Here is a 21,430-nt window from a genome sequence, read left to right on the forward strand (position 1 = left end):
GGCGACCGATTGACATACAGATCTCTCTCTGATCGGAGAGAGGTCTGTTGGCCACCCTAAATTTATATCTGTTGGTTGCCCCCTTCAGTTACACTTTACCTGCGGACGTTTGCTGCTGTGTCTGCACTCCTCTTCTGGATTCGCACCCCAGGTGGGACATAGCGGCATGTAAAGTATAACTGCGCGGGTTACCAGGAGGGGGGCACATGTACATTAGGAGGGACAGCGGCTCGGGGTTTCCATTGCGTTCATTGCTCCCAATTATTGCACGCGGTTACCACCGGGAACCCTAACGAGCATGTCGGCCCGAGATTTTCCAGTATGTCTGATCGATTCATGTGACCAATTTCAGCTTAAAATTGGTTGCATAACTGTTCAGGCATGGTTTTGGCTGCATGGATTTTCATCCGATTCGATAATTATCAAATTGTTTGGTTGATTGGCAGCTAAGTCTACAGATGTATGGCCACTCTAACAGGTTCATTTTACACAATGTGACGGATTAAGGGCTCGCACTCCAGCCTGTTGTCATGGTTACACTTTTGGGGATTATTTTTGCAGATGGTAGATATTGGGCAGGAGCTGGTCCGCCTCGGATTTGCGATCAAGGCCCACAGAAGCCCCGTGAGAATAGACGACGATGAAACACTGGTGTCACGGCTCCTGGTATGTAATGTGATCAGCTGTAGATGTAATGTCATTAGCTTATAGCTGCGTGCATTGCTCCACAGTCATCATGTCTTCTCTGCAGGAGGAAGTGACAAGCTTGGCCAGGAAGCCAGCCGCACAGAGTTTTTCCAGCCAACCTGTGGAGGAGCAGACCCTGAACTCAGGTAAGCAGCGCTCCACCTTCCATTGTACTAGGGTGATGGGTGTTCACCTGCTTGTGTGTTCCTTCTGGCTGAGGATATCCAGCAGGATTTCCTCCTAATCTTACTGGTTACTAGATTTGTGCTCTGAATTTTTGGTGCTGTTGTGTTTTGGCACGTGAATAGCGTATGTGCCCAGCAGACTACTTACAGCCAGCAGAAGTGATGTGGGATTTTAGGCTTGATAACTATTACCAATAGTAAGGAATAATTGATGTGTGGAAGAGAAGGGGGCATGGTTAAAGAGGAACTCCAGCCTAAACAAACACTGTCATGAAGTTACATTAGTTCTGTTAATTAAAATAGATAATAATAATAATGGCAGTATTTGTATAGCGCCTTTCTCCTGTCGGACTCAAAGCGCTTATAGGTAATCTCTTACCCACGCTGTTTAAAAAAAAAAACAGGCAAATGTTTGATTTCATGAGGGCAGCCATCTTTTTGGTTAAACGGAGGTGACAGGGAGCGTGAGACACAGTTCCAACTGTCCTGTGTGCTGATCACCCCTCCCAGTTGCTAGGCAACGTGAATAACAGGAAATCCCAACATGCTTTGCACAGCATCAGGGAAAAACCGCCTGGCAGTTTTCTTTGATGGGTGGAGCTTAGCTAAAAATGTATCTAAAAATAATGCTTTGGTAAGAAAAACAAAGTTCTGATGCTGTGAAACTGTTAAAGACCAAGCCTTTTTCAGTTCTGCCGAGTAGATTTCTAGTCCGGTGGTTCACTTTCAAGAAAATCTGTAATAAAAACAAATCCCCGGGTGGTACTTGCCTCGGTAGGGGATGGCCTCTGGATCCCAATGAGGCTTCCCCCGTCCTCCTCCATCCCTCGCTTCCAGTGCTGGCAGCCCTCAAATACCAGTAAGGTAAAGATTCACCTAACGTGATCCAGTGCAGCTTTCTGCTCGGGCAATATTGTCAGATCTGACCATATCTGATCTGTTCATACATTGTGAAGTCAATGAATGCAAAAATAAGGGTCTCGTGGTTAATAATTACATTTTTTGCTTTACATTCTTGTTTGTTGATTTAAATATCTTTTTATAAAAAGTCAATGGAGGGTCAGGTACATACTAAGCAATATTTACTGTATATTTGATGCTAAACTGGAAATGGACATGAAATGGTGTCTATAGATGTAAGTTTTTCCAGGCAATGAGGTACTATTTAGTGCCCATATCAGTAATACTACAGTTTACAATATATTTTGTAATGTTGTCGTATAATAAAACCTTTCGCAATAGAAATAAATATATTCAGCTTTCTTGAAGAATGATACTGAAGTCCATGTTCACGTGGCTATCGCCTTTATACAGTGTGAGAGGGGGGTCCTGGTACGGTATAGTGGAACATTCTTGCAGATCAGAGTTTTGGACCTGGGCTAAAATCTGGAACTTGATGAGGGTACTTTTGTAGGAGTCTGATTGTGGTAAGTGTTTTGGCAGACGTTTGAAAAGTTGAGTAATTTGCAGCCAGTGGGGGCGTGATTGGAAGAGAAGCAGTATTGGGTGGGGGGAGATTTGATGGATTGGAGTGGTGCCTTTGTTGATGATACTCAGTGAAGCAACACTGGTGGGATTCCTTCATAGTGTGGGTAGTTCCAGTTTCTGGAGTCATCTGGAGACCAAGAAACTCTTACTGTATTTGTCACCTGGGTGGTAGAAATTGTAATGCTGTGCAGAAGGATAACAGTCTAACTATAATGTACCTACCTACCAGATGAGTCTATTGAAATGATTCGAGCAGATGCGAACCCCAACCCAGACCTCCACCATAATGGCAGTCCGTCTTCCCCACCATCTTGCTTGAACTCCGTGGATGAGATAGACAGCTTGGAACAGAGCATGTCCAAAATCTGCATAAGTGAGCATTCCACTTCCACCACTGCCTCCTCCAGCCCGGCTTCTTCCAGGTCTTCTTCCACCACCTCGGACTCTTCTGAACCACCTGATTCTTCCAAGACCTCAGACTCTTCCAAGACCTCAGACTCTTCCAAGACCTCAGACTCTTCCAAGACCTCAGACTCTTCCAAGACCTCAGACTCTTCCAAGACCTCAGACTCTTCCAAACTATCGGACTCTTCCAAGACCTCGGACTTTTCCGCTGATACCTCCAGTTCCTCCACTTCTACCGACTTCACTGCCTCGGGGGACCAGAGCTTTCTATCCTCATCCATGACGGACAGCACCTGTTCTCCCCGTGGCGTTTTCTACCACCTGAGTGATGAGTTGTCCACCAGCTCCATCTTAAGCACCCCTACCAAAGAGATTATCACCATCAGTTCTGACAGCGAGGAGGAAGCAGATGAGAAGCTCCAGGCTGGACCAAGAAAAACTCCAAAAGTCTCTGGTAAACTGCCTTGCTTCACAAATTCTCACCATAATCCAGTGACTTGGGCACACACGTTCTTCCACCTTTTTCATGATGGTTTGGGTGAAAGTTCACAAAACTGGTGAAATAAAGATTTGTCTTGATTGCGGTTTAGCGGGAACTCTGCTCACTGGTGAAGTGGATCTATCACAGTTTTGAACCATTAATAAACTGATACTACTTCCAGTATTAATGTTTGGGAATTCTCCTTTCAGCCCAACTGATTGGGGTTACTTTTGAGAATTTGACGAGAGCTCCACTGTTGAACAAGTGTCAGGGCTGTACCCCATATCCCTTCCTGAACACTCAGGGGTCCACACGCCTTGGGACCACACTCCCCTGACTTCTCAAAGTTAGAAGTCTGCCCCACTAATGTCGCCGAACACAAGCGATTCCCAGTACAGATATGGCAGTTAAAGGACATTTGTAAAATTTAAAAAATACATGTGTATTAGTTATACATTTGTCCCAAAGTAAAATGCACTATAAATGTGTGTTTTCCTATGCAGGTGCCACTTACAGTAGCTAGTAAAAATCTGACAGATTTTGGAGTAGAATTTGCGATACCAATCCAGACTCAACCAATCAAAGCCAGGAAATATTCCACAAATTTTATTATTAATTTGCAGCGGTTGTATAGCACAAAATGGTATGAACGAGAATACTCTACTTCCCCTCTCATATTCCTAACTCCTTTGGCGAATTAAATTAGCTTATGCTTAAAGTCCACATATGCCCGGGGCTTAGGGGGACCTCTTATTGTGGACATGTTACCTTCCTCTCTACCCATTAAGGCCAAGCAGGCCACAAAAAATGTTTTAGATTTACTAAAACTGGTTATGACTACATGTATGCTCGCAAACATGACAGGGATGATTCCCTGTCCCTCAACCCTATTACTGTCTTTCTCTTTCTCTTACTTTTCTCTTCTCTCATATACCTTTTCTTCTGGCCAAACATCTCCTCCTCTAAAAAGACCCGTCAGGTTCACTCGGTCCCCACTCATAAGCGATTTCTCAACTCCCAATGGCACTTAAAATACAGACCCTCAACGCGAAGGGACTTAATATCCCGGAGAAACGCAGGGCACTCTTAAGACACCTGCACAGACAAAAAATTCAAATTGTCTTCCTTCAAGAGACGCATTTTAAAGGAGATTCCCCTCCAAAACTGACAGACAAACACTACAAACATGCTTATTTTAGCAACTCACCGGACACAAAATCCAAGGGTGTAGCTATACTGATATCTAAAGAGGTTGACTTCACCTTTTTACAAGAATATAAAGACACCACGGGCCGCCTTCTCCTCGTAAAAGGTTCCTATCTCTCTAGAAACATAACATTAGGCACCTATTATGCCCCCAACAGTGGACAACCGGCCTTTCTGCTCAGGGCCCTCGAAACACTTGATTCATTCGCAGAAGGAAGTCTAATTCTAGGGGGAGATCTGAATATGACGCTTGATCCCTCCATTGACTCCTCCACAAGTAGGAGCTCCCTGTCCAGCAAGGCTGTGTCTAAATGTAGAAAAGAACTAGCACAGAGACAATTGATAGATATCTGGAGAATACAACACCCAACCGATCGTGACTACACGTTCTACTCTCATACACATGAATCTTATACCCGAATCGACCACATCTTTGTTTCTCAGAACCTACTCTCGGAACCACTGCAATCAGATATAGGTCCAATGTTACTCTCCGACCACTCCCCGGTCGTCGTGGAGATTGGCATCAGACCCAAACATCACCTTCCCAGGCAGTGGAGGTTGAATACCTCTTTATTACAAGACACTGAATTTAACCAATCCATATCTAATGCATTGTCCTCCTATTTCCAATTGAACTCATCTGAGGAGATCCCCTCCCCCACTGTCTGGGAAGCGCATAAATGTGTGATTAGAGGTAAGATGATTCAAGAGGCTACCATTAGACACAAACAAAGACAAGCAGAAATACAAAATAGCATAAAAATCATCACCTTACTTGAAACTCGCCACAAACTGTCACTCTCACCCTCAGACCAGGAAACTCTTAAAAAAGAAAGAGAAAAGCTATGTAAACTCCTTTTTCACAAGGAAAAACTTGCTGCCACTAAATGTAAGAGAGCATTTTATGAGTTTGGGAATAAGTGCAGCAAAATGCTAGCAAAAGCACTTAGAGAGAAACAAGCGCTTACTAACGTAGCCTCTATCTTAGATGAAACGGGCTCTAAAAAATTACGATCCGAATCTATCGTAAGGGTCTTTAGAGACTTCTATGAAAAATTGTACAATCTCCATACTCCCACCCCACATGCCTCTCTGGACGAGAAGGCCACTCGTATTAAATCATACATCCAGGAGTCTGGACTACCCAGCTTACCTGAACAAATTATCTCAGACTTAGAACATCCCATCACTGAACTGGAAATTAGACAAGCTATAAAAGACTCTGCTCCGGGTAAGGCACCAGGACCAGACGGCCTCCCCCTGGAATACTATAAAACCTTTAAAGATGTTTTAATCCCACACCTGCTCAAATCTTTTAATACCTTGATTGAGGGAGAAGATGAAACTCCACGACTACCCAGAGACATGCTTGCAGCCCAAATAGCAGTTATACCAAAACCAGGGAAAGATGCCACCCTGTGCTCAAATTATCGCCCCATATCATTATTAAATGCTGACCTCAAACTGTTCGCTAAGGTCCTGGCAAACAGACTTTCCCCTTTCATAGGCACCATAGTACACCCTGACCAGGCTGGTTTTATTCCATACAGGGAGGCAAGAGACAACACCATACGGACAATTAACCTCATTCAGTGGGCACACAAATCACATACTCCTTTATTACTTCTGTCAACAGACGCAGAAAAAGCCTTTGACAGAGTTAATTGGAAATTCCTAGAAGCTACCCTGCAACACATAGGACTAGGACGTCATATGCTTAGATGGATTATGGCTTTATATTCTGCTCCCACAGCACAAGTCCGCGTTAATGGTGTTGTCTCTTCCCCCTTTCACATCTCTAATGGTACCAGACAGGGATGCCCGCTCTCCCCGCGCATTTTCGCGTTATCATTGGAACCTTTCCTACGCCTGATTCACAAAAATCCGGATATTACTGGCCCCCAACTCCCTACAGTTGAGCACAGGGTGGCAGCATATGCAGATGACCTGCTATTCTATTTAACCAACCCCCACATCTCGTTACCATCATTAGAGTTAGAGCTAAAAAGGTTTCAAACACTCTAAATCCTGAAAAGTGCCAAGCAATGGGAATTTCAATGCCAACTGAACTTAGCTCACTTATTAAACAGAACTTCCCCTACAAATGGGCGCATCAAGCTATCACATATCTGGGAGTACGTATACCAGCACTGCTAAGTTGCCTCTATAACTTAAATTTCCCCCCTCTGATTAAAGTACTGGAGAAGGACCTCCTTAGATGGGATAAACCCCACTTTACATGGCTGGGACGAATAAACATTCTAAAGATGAATGTTTTGCCACGCCTCCTATATCTGTATCAGACTATCCCAATTATTCTCCCACCAGAACATTTTAAACTTTTAAGAAAAATGTTTGCCCGTTTCATCTGGAGGAGTAAGCCGCCACGAATTAGATTTGCTGCACTTGTTCAACCAAAAGCCTTGGGAGGCCTTGCAGTACCTGACCTAAGGAAATACTATCTGGCAGCCTCACTGGTCCGATTGGTAGACTGGCACAGACATTCCGCCCAAAAAAGATGGGTCTACCTTGAGCAGGACCTCGCAGGCTTAGAATTAACAACATACCCATGGACAGCCAAGCAGATATCTAGCGACTACTTATCAATTAACTCTACACTCAATGCCCTCTCAAAAATTAGACATTTAACTGAAATATCTCCTTGGCCCACACCACTAGTCCCTGTCTTGGATAACCCCACTTTCCCAATGGGATGTTCTCCACAGGCTTATATTGGCTGGAGAATGGGAGAGATAATACGTGCACGAGATCTAATCTCCAAAAATGCATGGAAACCAATAAATCAACTACGCGAACAACGCTCATGTCCTTTCTTAGATGACTGGAGCCATATGCAATTCGTTCACTTTCTTGAATCCTTAGGAAAGAAGGAACAATTGTCTCGTCCCTTAACACAATTCGAATCCCTTTGCATGACCCCCGGCACAACCACAAAAACACTTTCCTGTATCTATCAGTTGTTGGTCTCCGATGCCACCTGGTCACAAGAACTTAAACAGAAATGGGAGCAAGATCTCCAAATACAGTTTACAGAAGAGCAATGGCAGAAAGTTCTAATCCTTAACCAAACAGCCTCAGTGTCTTCTAGAGTAAAGGAAACTAACTACAAGATTTTGGCCAGGTGGTATCTCACACCAAACAAACTCTGTAAAATATACCCACACGCTAACCCACATTGCTGGAGATGCAACAAAGCAAAGGGCACCTTATTACACATCTTCTGGGAGTGCGAGGGCATACAACCTTTTTGGCAAGAAGTTCAGAAACGCATTAAAACCCTCACGGATGGAGAACCATCTTCGGACCCTTCCTATTATCTTCTCCACAACACCCCCAAGCCCTATAAGAAATTTAAACGTTCCCTATCTAAACACCTAATCCAAGCAGCTAGAATTATCATTGCCAGAAATTGGAAATCAACACTAACACCCTCAATTTTGGAGTGGATTAACGAAGTTAAACACATATACCAAATGGAATCCCTCACACACAGCATATACAACAGGGACGAGATCTTTTCCAACACTTGGATTCACTGGAATATCTTCCTAGAATCGGACGAATATAAGAGGTTAACACAAAACTCACCCTCCTAACATCTCCCAATAGAAAGAACGCTGAGACAACCCTATCCCTCCTCCCTTCGTGTTGGGTCTAAAACACATAAAATGCCACTATCTAATCGGAATATAGCAGTGGGTTAGACTGAAGCGGACCTGACGGAAACTAACATCCCTGGCCTCCTATTTTTCTTTACCCTTTCTGACTCTAGGCCTCTGTGGAGCCGGGGCTCCCCAGAGTCCATGCCAACTTTTTCTTTTTCTTTCTTTTTATTCTTTTTCCTCTTTATGTCCCTTCCTTTCTCCACTCTTTTCAACCCACACGCCGAAATTGTGACTGGCTCCTTTATCTCTCTCTTACATCAGCTAACATCTAGCTGACTGATCTTCCTGGACCTACAGGTCTACATTCTACTGATACGTAAGACCCACCGTCTCAAGTTTACAATAGTGCTTTTTTCATAATATTTCATGTTTTCTCATGAGCATTGTTCTGTTTTTATCGGTCACACCAGATGTTTGTTTACCTTATTATGTCTTCCTGTGGCATGGATTGTATCACAAAAACCTTTTTCTTAAATAAAGAATCTTTAAAAAAAAAAATGGTATGAACGATGATTTTAGCCTTAAATGTTTTTGTAACATTGTAGCAGTTCTCGGAGGATAGGGTTAAATTGTGAATCTAAGTGTGTGCCCATCCACTGATGTCAGAAGGGGTGTGTCTATGTCACAGTTGGATTAAGCACTTCAGAAAGGGCCATATGCCCGAAACGTTGTTTGTGCTATACAACCGCTGCAAATAAATGAAAAATATGTCTAATTTCCTGGCTTTGATTGGTTGAGTCTGGATTGGTATCGCAAATTGGACTTTACATTGGAGGTTTGATGGACCCTCTTTCCAATCAGTGACTTCCAACAGAAGTGTGTGTTACTGAGGCCCACATGTTATGTGTTCCATTGGTGAAATTTTGGAGTAGCACATCTCCTCATGGGCTAGTCTCTTTTCAGAAGCACTCCCTGGAAAAGGACCTTTTACAATGGTGCTGGAAAGCCAGTCTCCTCCATTGCAGCCTATTATGGCAGTTGGAGTGTTCCACTGCCATCCAGGGAGTGCTTTTGAAAATAAAGGAATTCCTGAGAATCCACCATGAGGAGATGGATAAGTCCAATATCTGTTAGATCTGTCACATTTCTACTACCTACTGTAAGTGACAACATAGAAGGAAAATAAATGATGCTGCATTATACTATGGAACTAATGTACAACTAATACACGTGTATTTACAATTGTATACATTTTTGCGTTGTGGTCCTTTAAGCAATGCAGTGGGATTCCAAACACGGATGGGCACACGTGCACGGTGGGCAACACAGGACAGGTAATGTATAAATGCCCACATGGGGGACACCTTTATATATAGATTCAATCAGAGATATTTGTCTCCTGGTCGAATCTGCCCATCATTGCTAAATATATGGCCACCTTTGGAGGTGGCAAGTAAAGCATTGCGAGGACAAACTTCAGTTTGTAGCAGTTTTTGCTGGCAGCGGAGTATCACTTTAAGCTTGTAATGATTGTAGATGAGGTCTTTGCGTATCCCAGCTTTGAATTCCTGTGACAGTATGTCATCCCAGCGGACACCAAGGCGAACGATAAACTGTTGTGCAAGGATGATTTGGTAATAGTGTGTGAAAGTCCTGAACCCAACCTCTCCCCTCATCCCCCCCCCCCCCCCCCCCCCCCCCATCCAGGCACAGATCACCTAAAAACTGGCAAGCCTGTAATGCAACATTTGTTTAGCAATGTGGAATCACAAGAAATGCAGACTGAAAACTGATATGAGGACACACCTTCTGCTGTCACCCCGCATGTGTCAATAAGGGGGGGGGGGGGCCCTGTTATAAATGCGTTCCATAGACCTCTGCCAGTCATAAACTGTCACAATATAAAAACCTCCCTCTGTGTACAAACTAGGGTGATCAACTAGATGCAAATAAGTCAAAAGGTGGCCAGCTAATTACTTCTCCCATGTCTCTTATGTAGATAATCACTCATTTCCTGTGACAGACGACCTCACAACAAGTAATAGGGAATTCCGCCTGAACATACCTCACAACTTTTTAAGATGAGAAAGAGGGACATTTAAGCCACGCCCCTGCCACACCCCTAATTTTGAATGTGGAGTCGCACTTGCTTGGCTTCCATCAATTCCAGATGGTCAGGTGTGCAGATCTAATAGTCCCGGACACCATGGGACTCAAACTGTGGCAAATGAAGAGAAAGATCCGCACCACCTTCAGAAAAGCTTAGTCTGTTTTATTGGAAAAAAACATACAAATTTAAAAAGAACTTTAAGGCAGGACAGTCCACTGTTTCGGGCTCCTGCCCATCTTCATGCTGCCTAGTTCTGAAGTAACATACAAAAACACCAACATATATACAGAGAAACAACCAATCACTGAGTATATACTAATTAGAGGACCTGATGGGAAACAGCCTATTTACATATCTAGTCACACCTCCAACTCCCCCATTGGTGGATCTGAGCAAGATCCAAACATTCAAAAAATAACTGTCAATAATGGCTGAATAAAAAAATATCAAAATCAGGCATGCCTCTAAGATGTATTGGCAAGATATCAGCCAAAACGCCATGGTGGAATATGCTGAATAGCAGAAAAAAGAAAAAAGAAAAGAAAAAATCCAAAAAGTAACATTTTATCAAAGAAAACAAAACATCAAAATCCGCATGGAAATGACACATAAACGCATCAACACGACGCGACGCCATACGCGCATAGACGACGCAACAATGCACATCCTCCATCTAGACTACTGACGACCAAAAACACGCATCTACGCCGGACGCACATACACATGAGACAAGCGCTCAAAAAAATGACGCATAAACGTATAAAAAATTACGTATCAATAAAACAAACAATCGCCTAGAAAGTGCCACATGAACGCGTCCCAACCACACGCAATCTCCGCGACCAAAAACACGCGCAAAATCAACCAAACACCAAAAAATGCCGAAAAATGCCAAAAAAATGCCGAAAAAATGTCAAAAAAAGCCGAAAAAATGTCAAATAAATGCCAAAAAAATGCCAAGAAAATGCTGAAAAAATGCCAAAAAATGCCAAAAACATAAAAATGCCATATATGAAAAAATCATGCCATATATGAAAAAAATCAATTCAGCACTTTCCACCAATGGTATATCAGATGATTGGCAGTATAATAAAAAATATCCAATAAAAGAAAGCTAATAAGGCCTATAAATATCTATGAGTCTATCAGTATCACCAATCTAGTCTCAAATCATACTCTTTATTTAACCCACTATTCACAGTGTCAAGTTCTCTGATCCATTTAGATTCTAACTTCAACAATCTAGACAATCTATCACCCCCTTTATTATCCTGTTTAACCCCATCGATGACACAAACCCTAAGCTGACTAACATTGTGTCCAAAGGTAGTAAAATGCTCTGAAACGGCCTGATCCATATTCTTTTTGCGAATGGTAGATTTGTGCGAGGCCAAACGATCTTTCAATCTCTGTGTCGTTTGGCCAACATAGCACTTACCACATGGGCATTTAAGCATATAAACCACCCAACGAGAATCACAAGTGTACCTATCTCGTATGGCATATCGTTTACCACTCATAGGGTGAAAAAAGGTATCACCCTTAATGAGGCTATTACAAATATGACATTGTAAACAGGGAAAAATGCCACATTGCTTTGGTTGTTTATTAATACTGATATCAGAATGAACCAATTTACTCCTAAGGGAGGGTGCTCTTTTGTAACAGAACATAGGGGGGCGATTAAATTCCTTAATATAAGGTAATGAATCCCTAAGAATATTCCAATGTCGTTTAATACAACGTTCCACTTGACTACTGACTACACTATAAGTGGAAACAAATGCAACCCTATCTTGTTTGTCTTGTCTACCAGAGCCTCTCCTTCTCCTACCCCCACCTGGTCTATTATCAAGTTGGTTAAGAAGTAATTTGGTAGGGTATCCCCTTTGCTTAAAGCGTACCACCATTTCGGACAACCTCAAGTCTTGTTTGCCCTCCTGGCTGACAATTCTGTCAACCCGTTGGAACTGTCCACCAGGGATATTATGGATCATGTGCTGCGGGTGAAAACTCCTGAAATGTAAAATAGCATTCCTGTCGGTCTCTTTACGAAAAAGATCGGTCACCAAGTGTCCATCTTCCTTGATAACCATGGTGTCTAAATAAGAAATCATCAACTGATGATAATTGATGGTCAATTTAATGAAGGGACACTTCAAATGCAGGGAACTGACAAAATCAACTAGGGCCGAGTGTGGCCCCGCCCACAGACAAAAAACATCGTCTATGTAACGAAGCCAACATCTGGCATATTTCTGAAAAAAAGAATTGGTATAGACAAAGGCTTCTTCATAAAGACCCATAAAAAGGTTAGCATAGACAGGGGCCACACTTGACCCCATTGCTGTTCCCCTGCATTGAAGATAAAAAGACCCATCAAAAAGAAAATAATTTTCTCTCAAAATAATATTCAAGAGCGCCAGCAGGAAAGCCCTTTGAGAGTCGTCAAAATCAGACGATGTGAACAAATAATGCTCGACAGCCTCCACACCCCCATCGTGTGGGATGGAGGTGTAGAGGCTCTCAACATCCAGGGTCACCAACAACCAATGATCTTCAACATCAGTAAACTTACCGATCTCTTCCAAAAAGGCCCCAGTGTCTTTAATAAATGATGGCAGGCTACAAACAAATGGTTGGAGAATTCGATCAAGAAAAGAGGCTAAGGGAGAAAAAACAGAATTAGTAGCAGCAACAATAGGTCGTCCTGGGGGAAAAAGAGTATTCTTATGTATTTTTGGTAAAGTGTATAGCAATGGAGTGGATGGGCACCGATTGATAAGAAACTTAGATAAATCATCACCAATTAATCCACTATCATGGGCTTGTTTAACTAAAACATCAATTTTGCCCATGATGGAAACAATCGGATTACCATCCAACCTGCAATACACTTTAACATCAGATAATTGTTTCTCAATTTCCTGGATATAATAATCCCTATCAAGTATGACCACTGCTCCTCCCTTGTCCGCTGGGCGAATGATGATTTGTAAATTCTGTTCTAAAGATCTAATGGCATTCCTTTCATCTGAACTCAAATTATGATTCACAACTAGCTTTCCCGTTCTCACTATCTTCTCAACCTTACCAATATCCCCCATGACCCTTTTAGAAAATAAATCAATGGCCGGGTGACTATTTGGGGTAAATGCACTTTTGTTCCTAAGGCCCAAACCCTGTAATGTAAGACATTCATCTCGGGCAGGAGCAGTGAAGTGAAAAATACTCTCAGATCGGGGAGTCCCGAAAAAATTTTTTAGTTTCAGTGTTCTGAAAAAACGATTTAGTTCGACATCCAGTGAAAAAAAGTCCGGAAAACTAGTTGGGCAAAAAGAAAGTCCATATTCGAGAACCTTCTTCTCAGAATCTTTTAATGGATACTTAGAGATATTCACGACCAGTGAGGGTGTCAAGGTCGCTTCCTGAGTTGCATTGGACTCTTCTGTTTGATTGTATTTCCTCCTGTGTTTCTTACCACCTCGTCTGTTCTTACGTTTGTTGTTTCTGGAGAGTGGTCCCGGGAGGATAAAAAATCAGAAGATGATCCTCCAGATGTATCTACACCAGATTGATGCTGTGGTCTACGGTTCTTTCTAATGTTACCCGGTCTACCTCTCCCTCTAGGGGATGGTTGGAACGGTTTCTTGCCGGGAAGGGTCCGCCTCTGCCAGCTGTAAACATAGCCATTAGTATAGTCATTTCGGTCCCTTTTAAACTTAGATCTCTTAGAGTCCTCCAGACCAACAGCAAAAGACTTCATTTTGGTGTCTAAAGTCTCCAGATAAACCTGAAAGTCATCATCACTGAGGATATCTTTAAGCTCAGATTCCAACATACTCATTTTAATCTCCAGTTTAGGAAGTTCTCGGTGTATACGAGCTACCATATGGACCATCGAGTCAAAAGAGGCTTTATTCCATATTTTCGCCCACACATTGGTAAACTCCACATCATCTGAAAAAAGGAAAGGAGCCACATGTGATCTACTTGACCGTGGGATAACACCTGCTCGATGATATTCTGCCAGTGTCTTTGCATGCAGGTCCAATGTCACCCACGATTTCCTAGTCATCTCCAGGTCCTGTTTAATAAGTTTCGGATCCGTTTTATTGAGATAGGTTGAACCTCCTTCTGCTCGAGCCAGAATAGTGCTGATCTGCTCATAGGTATAGGAAAACACATTGTCCCTTTTCTCTAGGCCTTCTTCTGCCATGGTGCAAGCTCCTTGGTGTCAAAAATCAACAGTAATTTTGAATGTGGAGTCGCACTTGCTTGGCTTCCATCAATTCCAGATGGTCAGGTGTGCAGATCTAATAGTCCCGGACACCATGGGACTCAAACTGTGGCAAATGAAGAGAAAGATCCGCACCACCTTCAGAAAAGCTTAGTCTGTTTTATTGGAAAAAAACATACAAATTTAAAAAGAACTTTAAGGCAGGACAGTCCACTGTTTCGGGCTCCTGCCCATCTTCATGCTGCCTAGTTCTGAAGTAACATACAAAAACACCAACATATATACAGAGAAACAACCAATCACTGAGTATATACTAATTAGAGGACCTGATGGGAAACAGCCTATTTACATATCTAGTCACACCTCCAACTCCCCCATTGGTGGATCTGAGCAAGATCCAAACATTCAAAAAATAACTGTCAATAATGGCTGAATAAAAAAATATCAAAATCAGGCATGCCTCTAAGATGTATTGGCAAGATATCAGCCAAAACGCCATGGTGGAATATGCTGAATAGCAGAAAAAAGAAAAAAGAAAAGAAAAAATCCAAAAAGTAACATTTTATCAAAGAAAACAAAACATCAAAATCCGCATGGAAATGACACATAAACGCATCAACACGACGCGACGCCATACGCGCATAGACGACGCAACAATGCACATCCTCCATCTAGACTACTGACGACCAAAAACACGCATCTACGCCGGACGCACATACACATGAGACAAGCGCTCAAAAAAATGACGCATAAACGTATAAAAAATTACGTATCAATAAAACAAACAATCGCCTAGAAAGTGCCACATGAACGCGTCCCAACCACACGCAATCTCCGCGACCAAAAACACGCGCAAAATCAACCAAACACCAAAAAATGCCGAAAAATGCCAAAAAAATGCCGAAAAAATGTCAAAAAAAGCCGAAAAAATGTCAAATAAATGCCAAAAAAATGCCAAGAAAATGCTGAAAAAATGCCAAAAAATGCCAAAAACATAAAAATGCCATATATGAAAAAATCATGCCATATATGAAAAAAATCAATTCAGCACTTTCCACCAATGGTATATCAGATGATTGGCAGTATAATAAAAAATATCCAATAAAAGAAAGCTAATAAGGCCTATAAATATCTATGAGTCTATCAGTATCACCAATCTAGTCTCAAATCATACTCTTTATTTAACCCACTATTCACAGTGTCAAGTTCTCTGATCCATTTAGATTCTAACTTCAACAATCTAGACAATCTATCACCCCCTTTATTATCCTGTTTAACCCCATCGATGACACAAACCCTAAGCTGACTAACATTGTGTCCAAAGGTAGTAAAATGCTCTGAAACGGCCTGATCCATATTCTTTTTGCGAATGGTAGATTTGTGCGAGGCCAAACGATCTTTCAATCTCTGTGTCGTTTGGCCAACATAGCACTTACCACATGGGCATTTAAGCATATAAACCACCCAACGAGAATCACAAGTGTACCTATCTCGTATGGCATATCGTTTACCACTCATAGGGTGAAAAAAGGTATCACCCTTAATGAGGCTATTACAAATATGACATTGTAAACAGGGAAAAATGCCACATTGCTTTGGTTGTTTATTAATACTGATATCAGAATGAACCAATTTACTCCTAAGGGAGGGTGCTCTTTTGTAACAGAACATAGGGGGGCGATTAAATTCCTTAATATAAGGTAATGAATCCCTAAGAATATTCCAATGTCGTTTAATACAACGTTCCACTTGACTACTGACTACACTATAAGTGGAAACAAATGCAACCCTATCTTGTTTGTCTTGTCTACCAGAGCCTCTCCTTCTCCTACCCCCACCTGGTCTATTATCAAGTTGGTTAAGAAGTAATTTGGTAGGGTATCCCCTTTGCTTAAAGCGTACCACCATTTCGGACAACCTCAAGTCTTGTTTGCCCTCCTGGCTGACAATTCTGTCAACCCGTTGGAACTGTCCACCAGGGATATTATGGATCATGTGCTGCGGGTGAAAACTCCTGAAATGTAAAATAGCATTCCTGTCGGTCTCTTTACGAAAAAGATCGGTCACCAAGTGTCCATCTTCCTTGATAACCATGGTGTCTAAATAAGAAATCATCAACTGATGATAATTGATGGTCAATTTAATGAAGGGACACTTCAGTTCCCTGCATTTGAAGTGTCCCTTCATTAAATTGACCATCAATTATCATCAGTTGATGATTTCTTATTTAGACACCATGGTTATCAAGGAAGATGGACACTTGGTGACCGATCTTTTTCGTAAAGAGACCGACAGGAATGCTATTTTACATTTCAGGAGTTTTCACCCGCAGCACATGATCCATAATATCCCTGGTGGACAGTTCCAACGGGTTGACAGAATTGTCAGCCAGGAGGGCAAACAAGACTTGAGGTTGTCCGAAATGGTGGTACGCTTTAAGCAAAGGGGATACCCTACCAAATTACTTCTTAACCAACTTGATAATAGACCAGGTGGGGGTAGGAGAAGGAGAGGCTCTGGTAGACAAGACAAACAAGATAGGGTTGCATTTGTTTCCACTTATAGTGTAGTCAGTAGTCAAGTGGAACGTTGTATTAAACGACATTGGAATATTCTTAGGGATTCATTACCTTATATTAAGGAATTTAATCGCCCCCCTATGTTCTGTTACAAAAGAGCACCCTCCCTTAGGAGTAAATTGGTTCATTCTGATATCAGTATTAATAAACAACCAAAGCAATGTGGCATTTTTCCCTGTTTACAATGTCATATTTGTAATAGCCTCATTAAGGGTGATACCTTTTTTCACCCTATGAGTGGTAAACGATATGCCATACGAGATAGGTACACTTGTGATTCTCGTTGGGTGGTTTATATGCTTAAATGCCCATGTGGTAAGTGCTATGTTGGCCAAACGACACAGAGATTGAAAGATCGTTTGGCCTCGCACAAATCTACCATTCGCAAAAAGAATATGGATCAGGCCGTTTCAGAGCATTTTACTACCTTTGGACACAATGTTAGTCAGCTTAGGGTTTGTGTCATCGATGGGGTTAAACAGGATAATAAAGGGGGTGATAGATTGTCTAGATTGTTGAAGTTAGAATCTAAATGGATCAGAGAACTTGACACTGTGAATAGTGGGTTAAATAAAGAGTATGATTTGAGACTAGATTGGTGATACTGATAGACTCATAGATATTTATAGGCCTTATTAGCTTTCTTTTATTGGATATTTTTTATTATACTGCCAATCATCTGATATACCATTGGTGGAAAGTGCTGAATTGATTTTTTTCATATATGGCATGATTTTTTCATATATGGCATTTTTATGTTTTTGGCATTTTTTGGCATTTTTTCAGCATTTTCTTGGCATTTTTTTGGCATTTATTTGACATTTTTTCGGCTTTTTTTGACATTTTTTCGGCATTTTTTTGGCATTTTTCGGCATTTTTTGGTGTTTGGTTGATTTTGCGCGTGTTTTTGGTCGCGGAGATTGCGTGTGGTTGGGACGCGTTCATGTGGCACTTTCTAGGCGATTGTTTGTTTTATTGATACGTAATTTTTTATACGTTTATGCGTCATTTTTTTGAGCGCTTGTCTCATGTGTATGTGCGTCCGGCGTAGATGCGTGTTTTTGGTCGTCAGTAGTCTAGATGGAGGATGTGCATTGTTGCGTCGTCTATGCGCGTATGGCGTCGCGTCGTGTTGATGCGTTTATGTGTCATTTCCATGCGGATTTTGATGTTTTGTTTTCTTTGATAAAATGTTACTTTTTGGATTTTTTCTTTTCTTTTTTCTTTTTTCTGCTATTCAGCATATTCCACCATGGCGTTTTGGCTGATATCTTGCCAATACATCTTAGAGGCATGCCTGATTTTGATATTTTTTTATTCAGCCATTATTGACAGTTATTTTTTGAATGTTTGGATCTTGCTCAGATCCACCAATGGGGGAGTTGGAGGTGTGACTAGATATGTAAATAGGCTGTTTCCCATCAGGTCCTCTAATTAGTATATACTCAGTGATTGGTTGTTTCTCTGTATATATGTTGGTGTTTTTGTATGTTACTTCAGAACTAGGCAGCATGAAGATGGGCAGGAGCCCGAAACAGTGGACTGTCCTGCCTTAAAGTTCTTTTTAAATTTGTATGTTTTTTTCCAATAAAACAGACTAAGCTTTTCTGAAGGTGGTGCGGATCTTTCTCTTCATTTGCCACAGTTTGAGTCCCATGGTGTCCGGGACTATTAGATCTGCACACCTGACCATCTGGAATTGATGGAAGCCAAGCAAGTGCGACTCCACATTCAAAATTACTGTTGATTTTTGACACCAAGGAGCTTGCACCATGGCAGAAGAAGGCCTAGAGAAAAGGGACAATGTGTTTTCCTATACCTATGAGCAGATCAGCACTATTCTGGCTCGAGCAGAAGGAGGTTCAACCTATCTCAATAAAACGGATCCGAAACTTATTAAACAGGACCTGGAGATGACTAGGAAATCGTGGGTGACATTGGACCTGCATGCAAAGACACTGGCAGAATATCATCGAGCAGGTGTTATCCCACGGTCAAGTAGATCACATGTGGCTCCTTTCCTTTTTTCAGATGATGTGGAGTTTACCAATGTGTGGGCGAAAATATGGAATAAAGCCTCTTTTGACTCGATGGTCCATATGGTAGCTCGTATACACCGAGAACTTCCTAAACTGGAGATTAAAATGAGTATGTTGGAATCTGAGCTTAAAGATATCCTCAGTGATGATGACTTTCAGGTTTATCTGGAGACTTTAGACACCAAAATGAAGTCTTTTGCTGTTGGTCTGGAGGACTCTAAGAGATCTAAGTTTAAAAGGGACCGAAATGACTATACTAATGGCTATGTTTACAGCTGGCAGAGGCGGACCCTTCCCGGCAAGAAACCGTTCCAACCATCCCCTAGAGGGAGAGGTAGACCGGGTAACATTAGAAAGAACCGTAGACCACAGCATCAATCTGGTGTAGATACATCTGGAGGATCATCTTCTGATTTTTTATCCTCCCGGGACCACTCTCCAGAAACAACAAACGTAAGAACAGACGAGGTGGTAAGAAACACAGGAGGAAATACAATCAAACAGAAGAGTCCAATGCAACTCAGGAAGCGACCTTGACACCCTCACTGGTCGTGAATATCTCTAAGTATCCATTAAAAGATTCTGAGAAGAAGGTTCTCGAATATGGACTTTCTTTTTGCCCAACTAGTTTTCCGGACTTTTTTTCACTGGATGTCGAACTAAATCGTTTTTTCAGAACACTGAAACTAAAAAATTTTTTCGGGACTCCCCGATCTGAGAGTATTTTTCACTTCACTGCTCCTGCCCGAGATGAATGTCTTACATTACAGGGTTTGGGCCTTAGGAACAAAAGTGCATTTACCCCAAATAGTCACCCGGCCATTGATTTATTTTCTAAAAGGGTCATGGGGGATATTGGTAAGGTTGAGAAGATAGTGAGAACGGGAAAGCTAGTTGTGAATCATAATTTGAGTTCAGATGAAAGGAATGCCATTAGATCTTTAGAACAGAATTTACAAATCATCATTCGCCCAGCGGACAAGGGAGGAGCAGTGGTCATACTTGATAGGGATTATTATATCCAGGAAATTGAGAAACAATTATCTGATGTTAAAGTGTATTGCAGGTTGGATGGTAATCCGATTGTTTCCATCATGGGCAAAATTGATGTTTTAGTTAAACAAGCCCATGATAGTGGATTAATTGGTGATGATTTATCTAAGTTTCTTATCAATCGGTGCCCATCCACTCCATTGCTATACACTTTACCAAAAATACATAAGAATACTCTTTTTCCCCCAGGACGACCTATTGTTGCTGCTACTAATTCTGTTTTTTCTCCCTTAGCCTCTTTTCTTGATCGAATTCTCCAACCATTTGTTTGTAGCCTGCCATCATTTATTAAAGACACTGGGGCCTTTTTGGAAGAGATCGGTAAGTTTACTGATGTTGAAGATCATTGGTTGTTGGTGACCCTGGATGTTGAGAGCCTCTACACCTCCATCCCACACGATGGGGGTGTGGAGGCTGTCGAGCATTATTTGTTCACATCGTCTGATTTTGACGACTCTCAAAGGGCTTTCCTGCTGGCGCTCTTGAATATTATTTTGAGAGAAAATTATTTTCTTTTTGATGGGTCTTTTTATCTTCAATGCAGGGGAACAGCAATGGGGTCAAGTGTGGCCCCTGTCTATGCTAACCTTTTTATGGGTCTTTATGAAGAAGCCTTTGTCTATACCAATTCTTTTTTTCAGAAATATGCCAGATGTTGGCTTCGTTACATAGACGATGTTTTTTGTCTGTGGGCGGGGCCACACTCGGCCCTAGTTGATTTTGTCAGTTCCCTGCATTTGAAGTGTCCCTTCATTAAATTGACCATCAATTATCATCAGTTGATGATTTCTTATTTAGACACCATGGTTATCAAGGAAGATGGACACTTGGTGACCGATCTTTTTCGTAAAGAGACCGACAGGAATGCTATTTTACATTTCAGGAGTTTTCACCCGCAGCACATGATCCATAATATCCCTGGTGGACAGTTCCAACGGGTTGACAGAATTGTCAGCCAGGAGGGCAAACAAGACTTGAGGTTGTCCGAAATGGTGGTACGCTTTAAGCAAAGGGGATACCCTACCAAATTACTTCTTAACCAACTTGATAATAGACCAGGTGGGGGTAGGAGAAGGAGAGGCTCTGGTAGACAAGACAAACAAGATAGGGTTGCATTTGTTTCCACTTATAGTGTAGTCAGTAGTCAAGTGGAACGTTGTATTAAACGACATTGGAATATTCTTAGGGATTCATTACCTTATATTAAGGAATTTAATCGCCCCCCTATGTTCTGTTACAAAAGAGCACCCTCCCTTAGGAGTAAATTGGTTCATTCTGATATCAGTATTAATAAACAACCAAAGCAATGTGGCATTTTTCCCTGTTTA

At 41.7% G+C, this 21,430-nt stretch overlaps 1 protein-coding gene across 3 annotated transcripts in view; it reads left to right on the forward strand.

The window, feature by feature from the left end:
• TDRKH (tudor and KH domain containing) overlaps positions 1–21,430 on the forward strand; it is a 51,766-nt gene that overhangs the window by 26,961 nt on the left and 3,375 nt on the right. For 2 of the 3 annotated variants that reach the window (XM_068252444.1, XM_068252445.1), the window contains exons 11-13: positions 562–666; positions 752–833; positions 2,590–3,387. In XM_068252444.1, the coding sequence (XP_068108545.1) occupies positions 562–666; positions 752–833; positions 2,590–3,326 (924 nt within the window). In that variant the 3' untranslated portion in view covers positions 3,327–3,387. Of the gene's footprint in view, positions 1–561; positions 667–751; positions 834–2,589; positions 3,388–21,430 lie in introns of those variants that run through there. The other variant, XM_068252446.1, reaches the window with a different exon arrangement.

Source organism: Hyperolius riggenbachi, chromosome 9 (assembly GCF_040937935.1).
Source record: "Hyperolius riggenbachi isolate aHypRig1 chromosome 9, aHypRig1.pri, whole genome shotgun sequence".
Lineage (NCBI taxonomy): Eukaryota > Metazoa > Chordata > Amphibia > Anura > Hyperoliidae > Hyperolius > Hyperolius riggenbachi.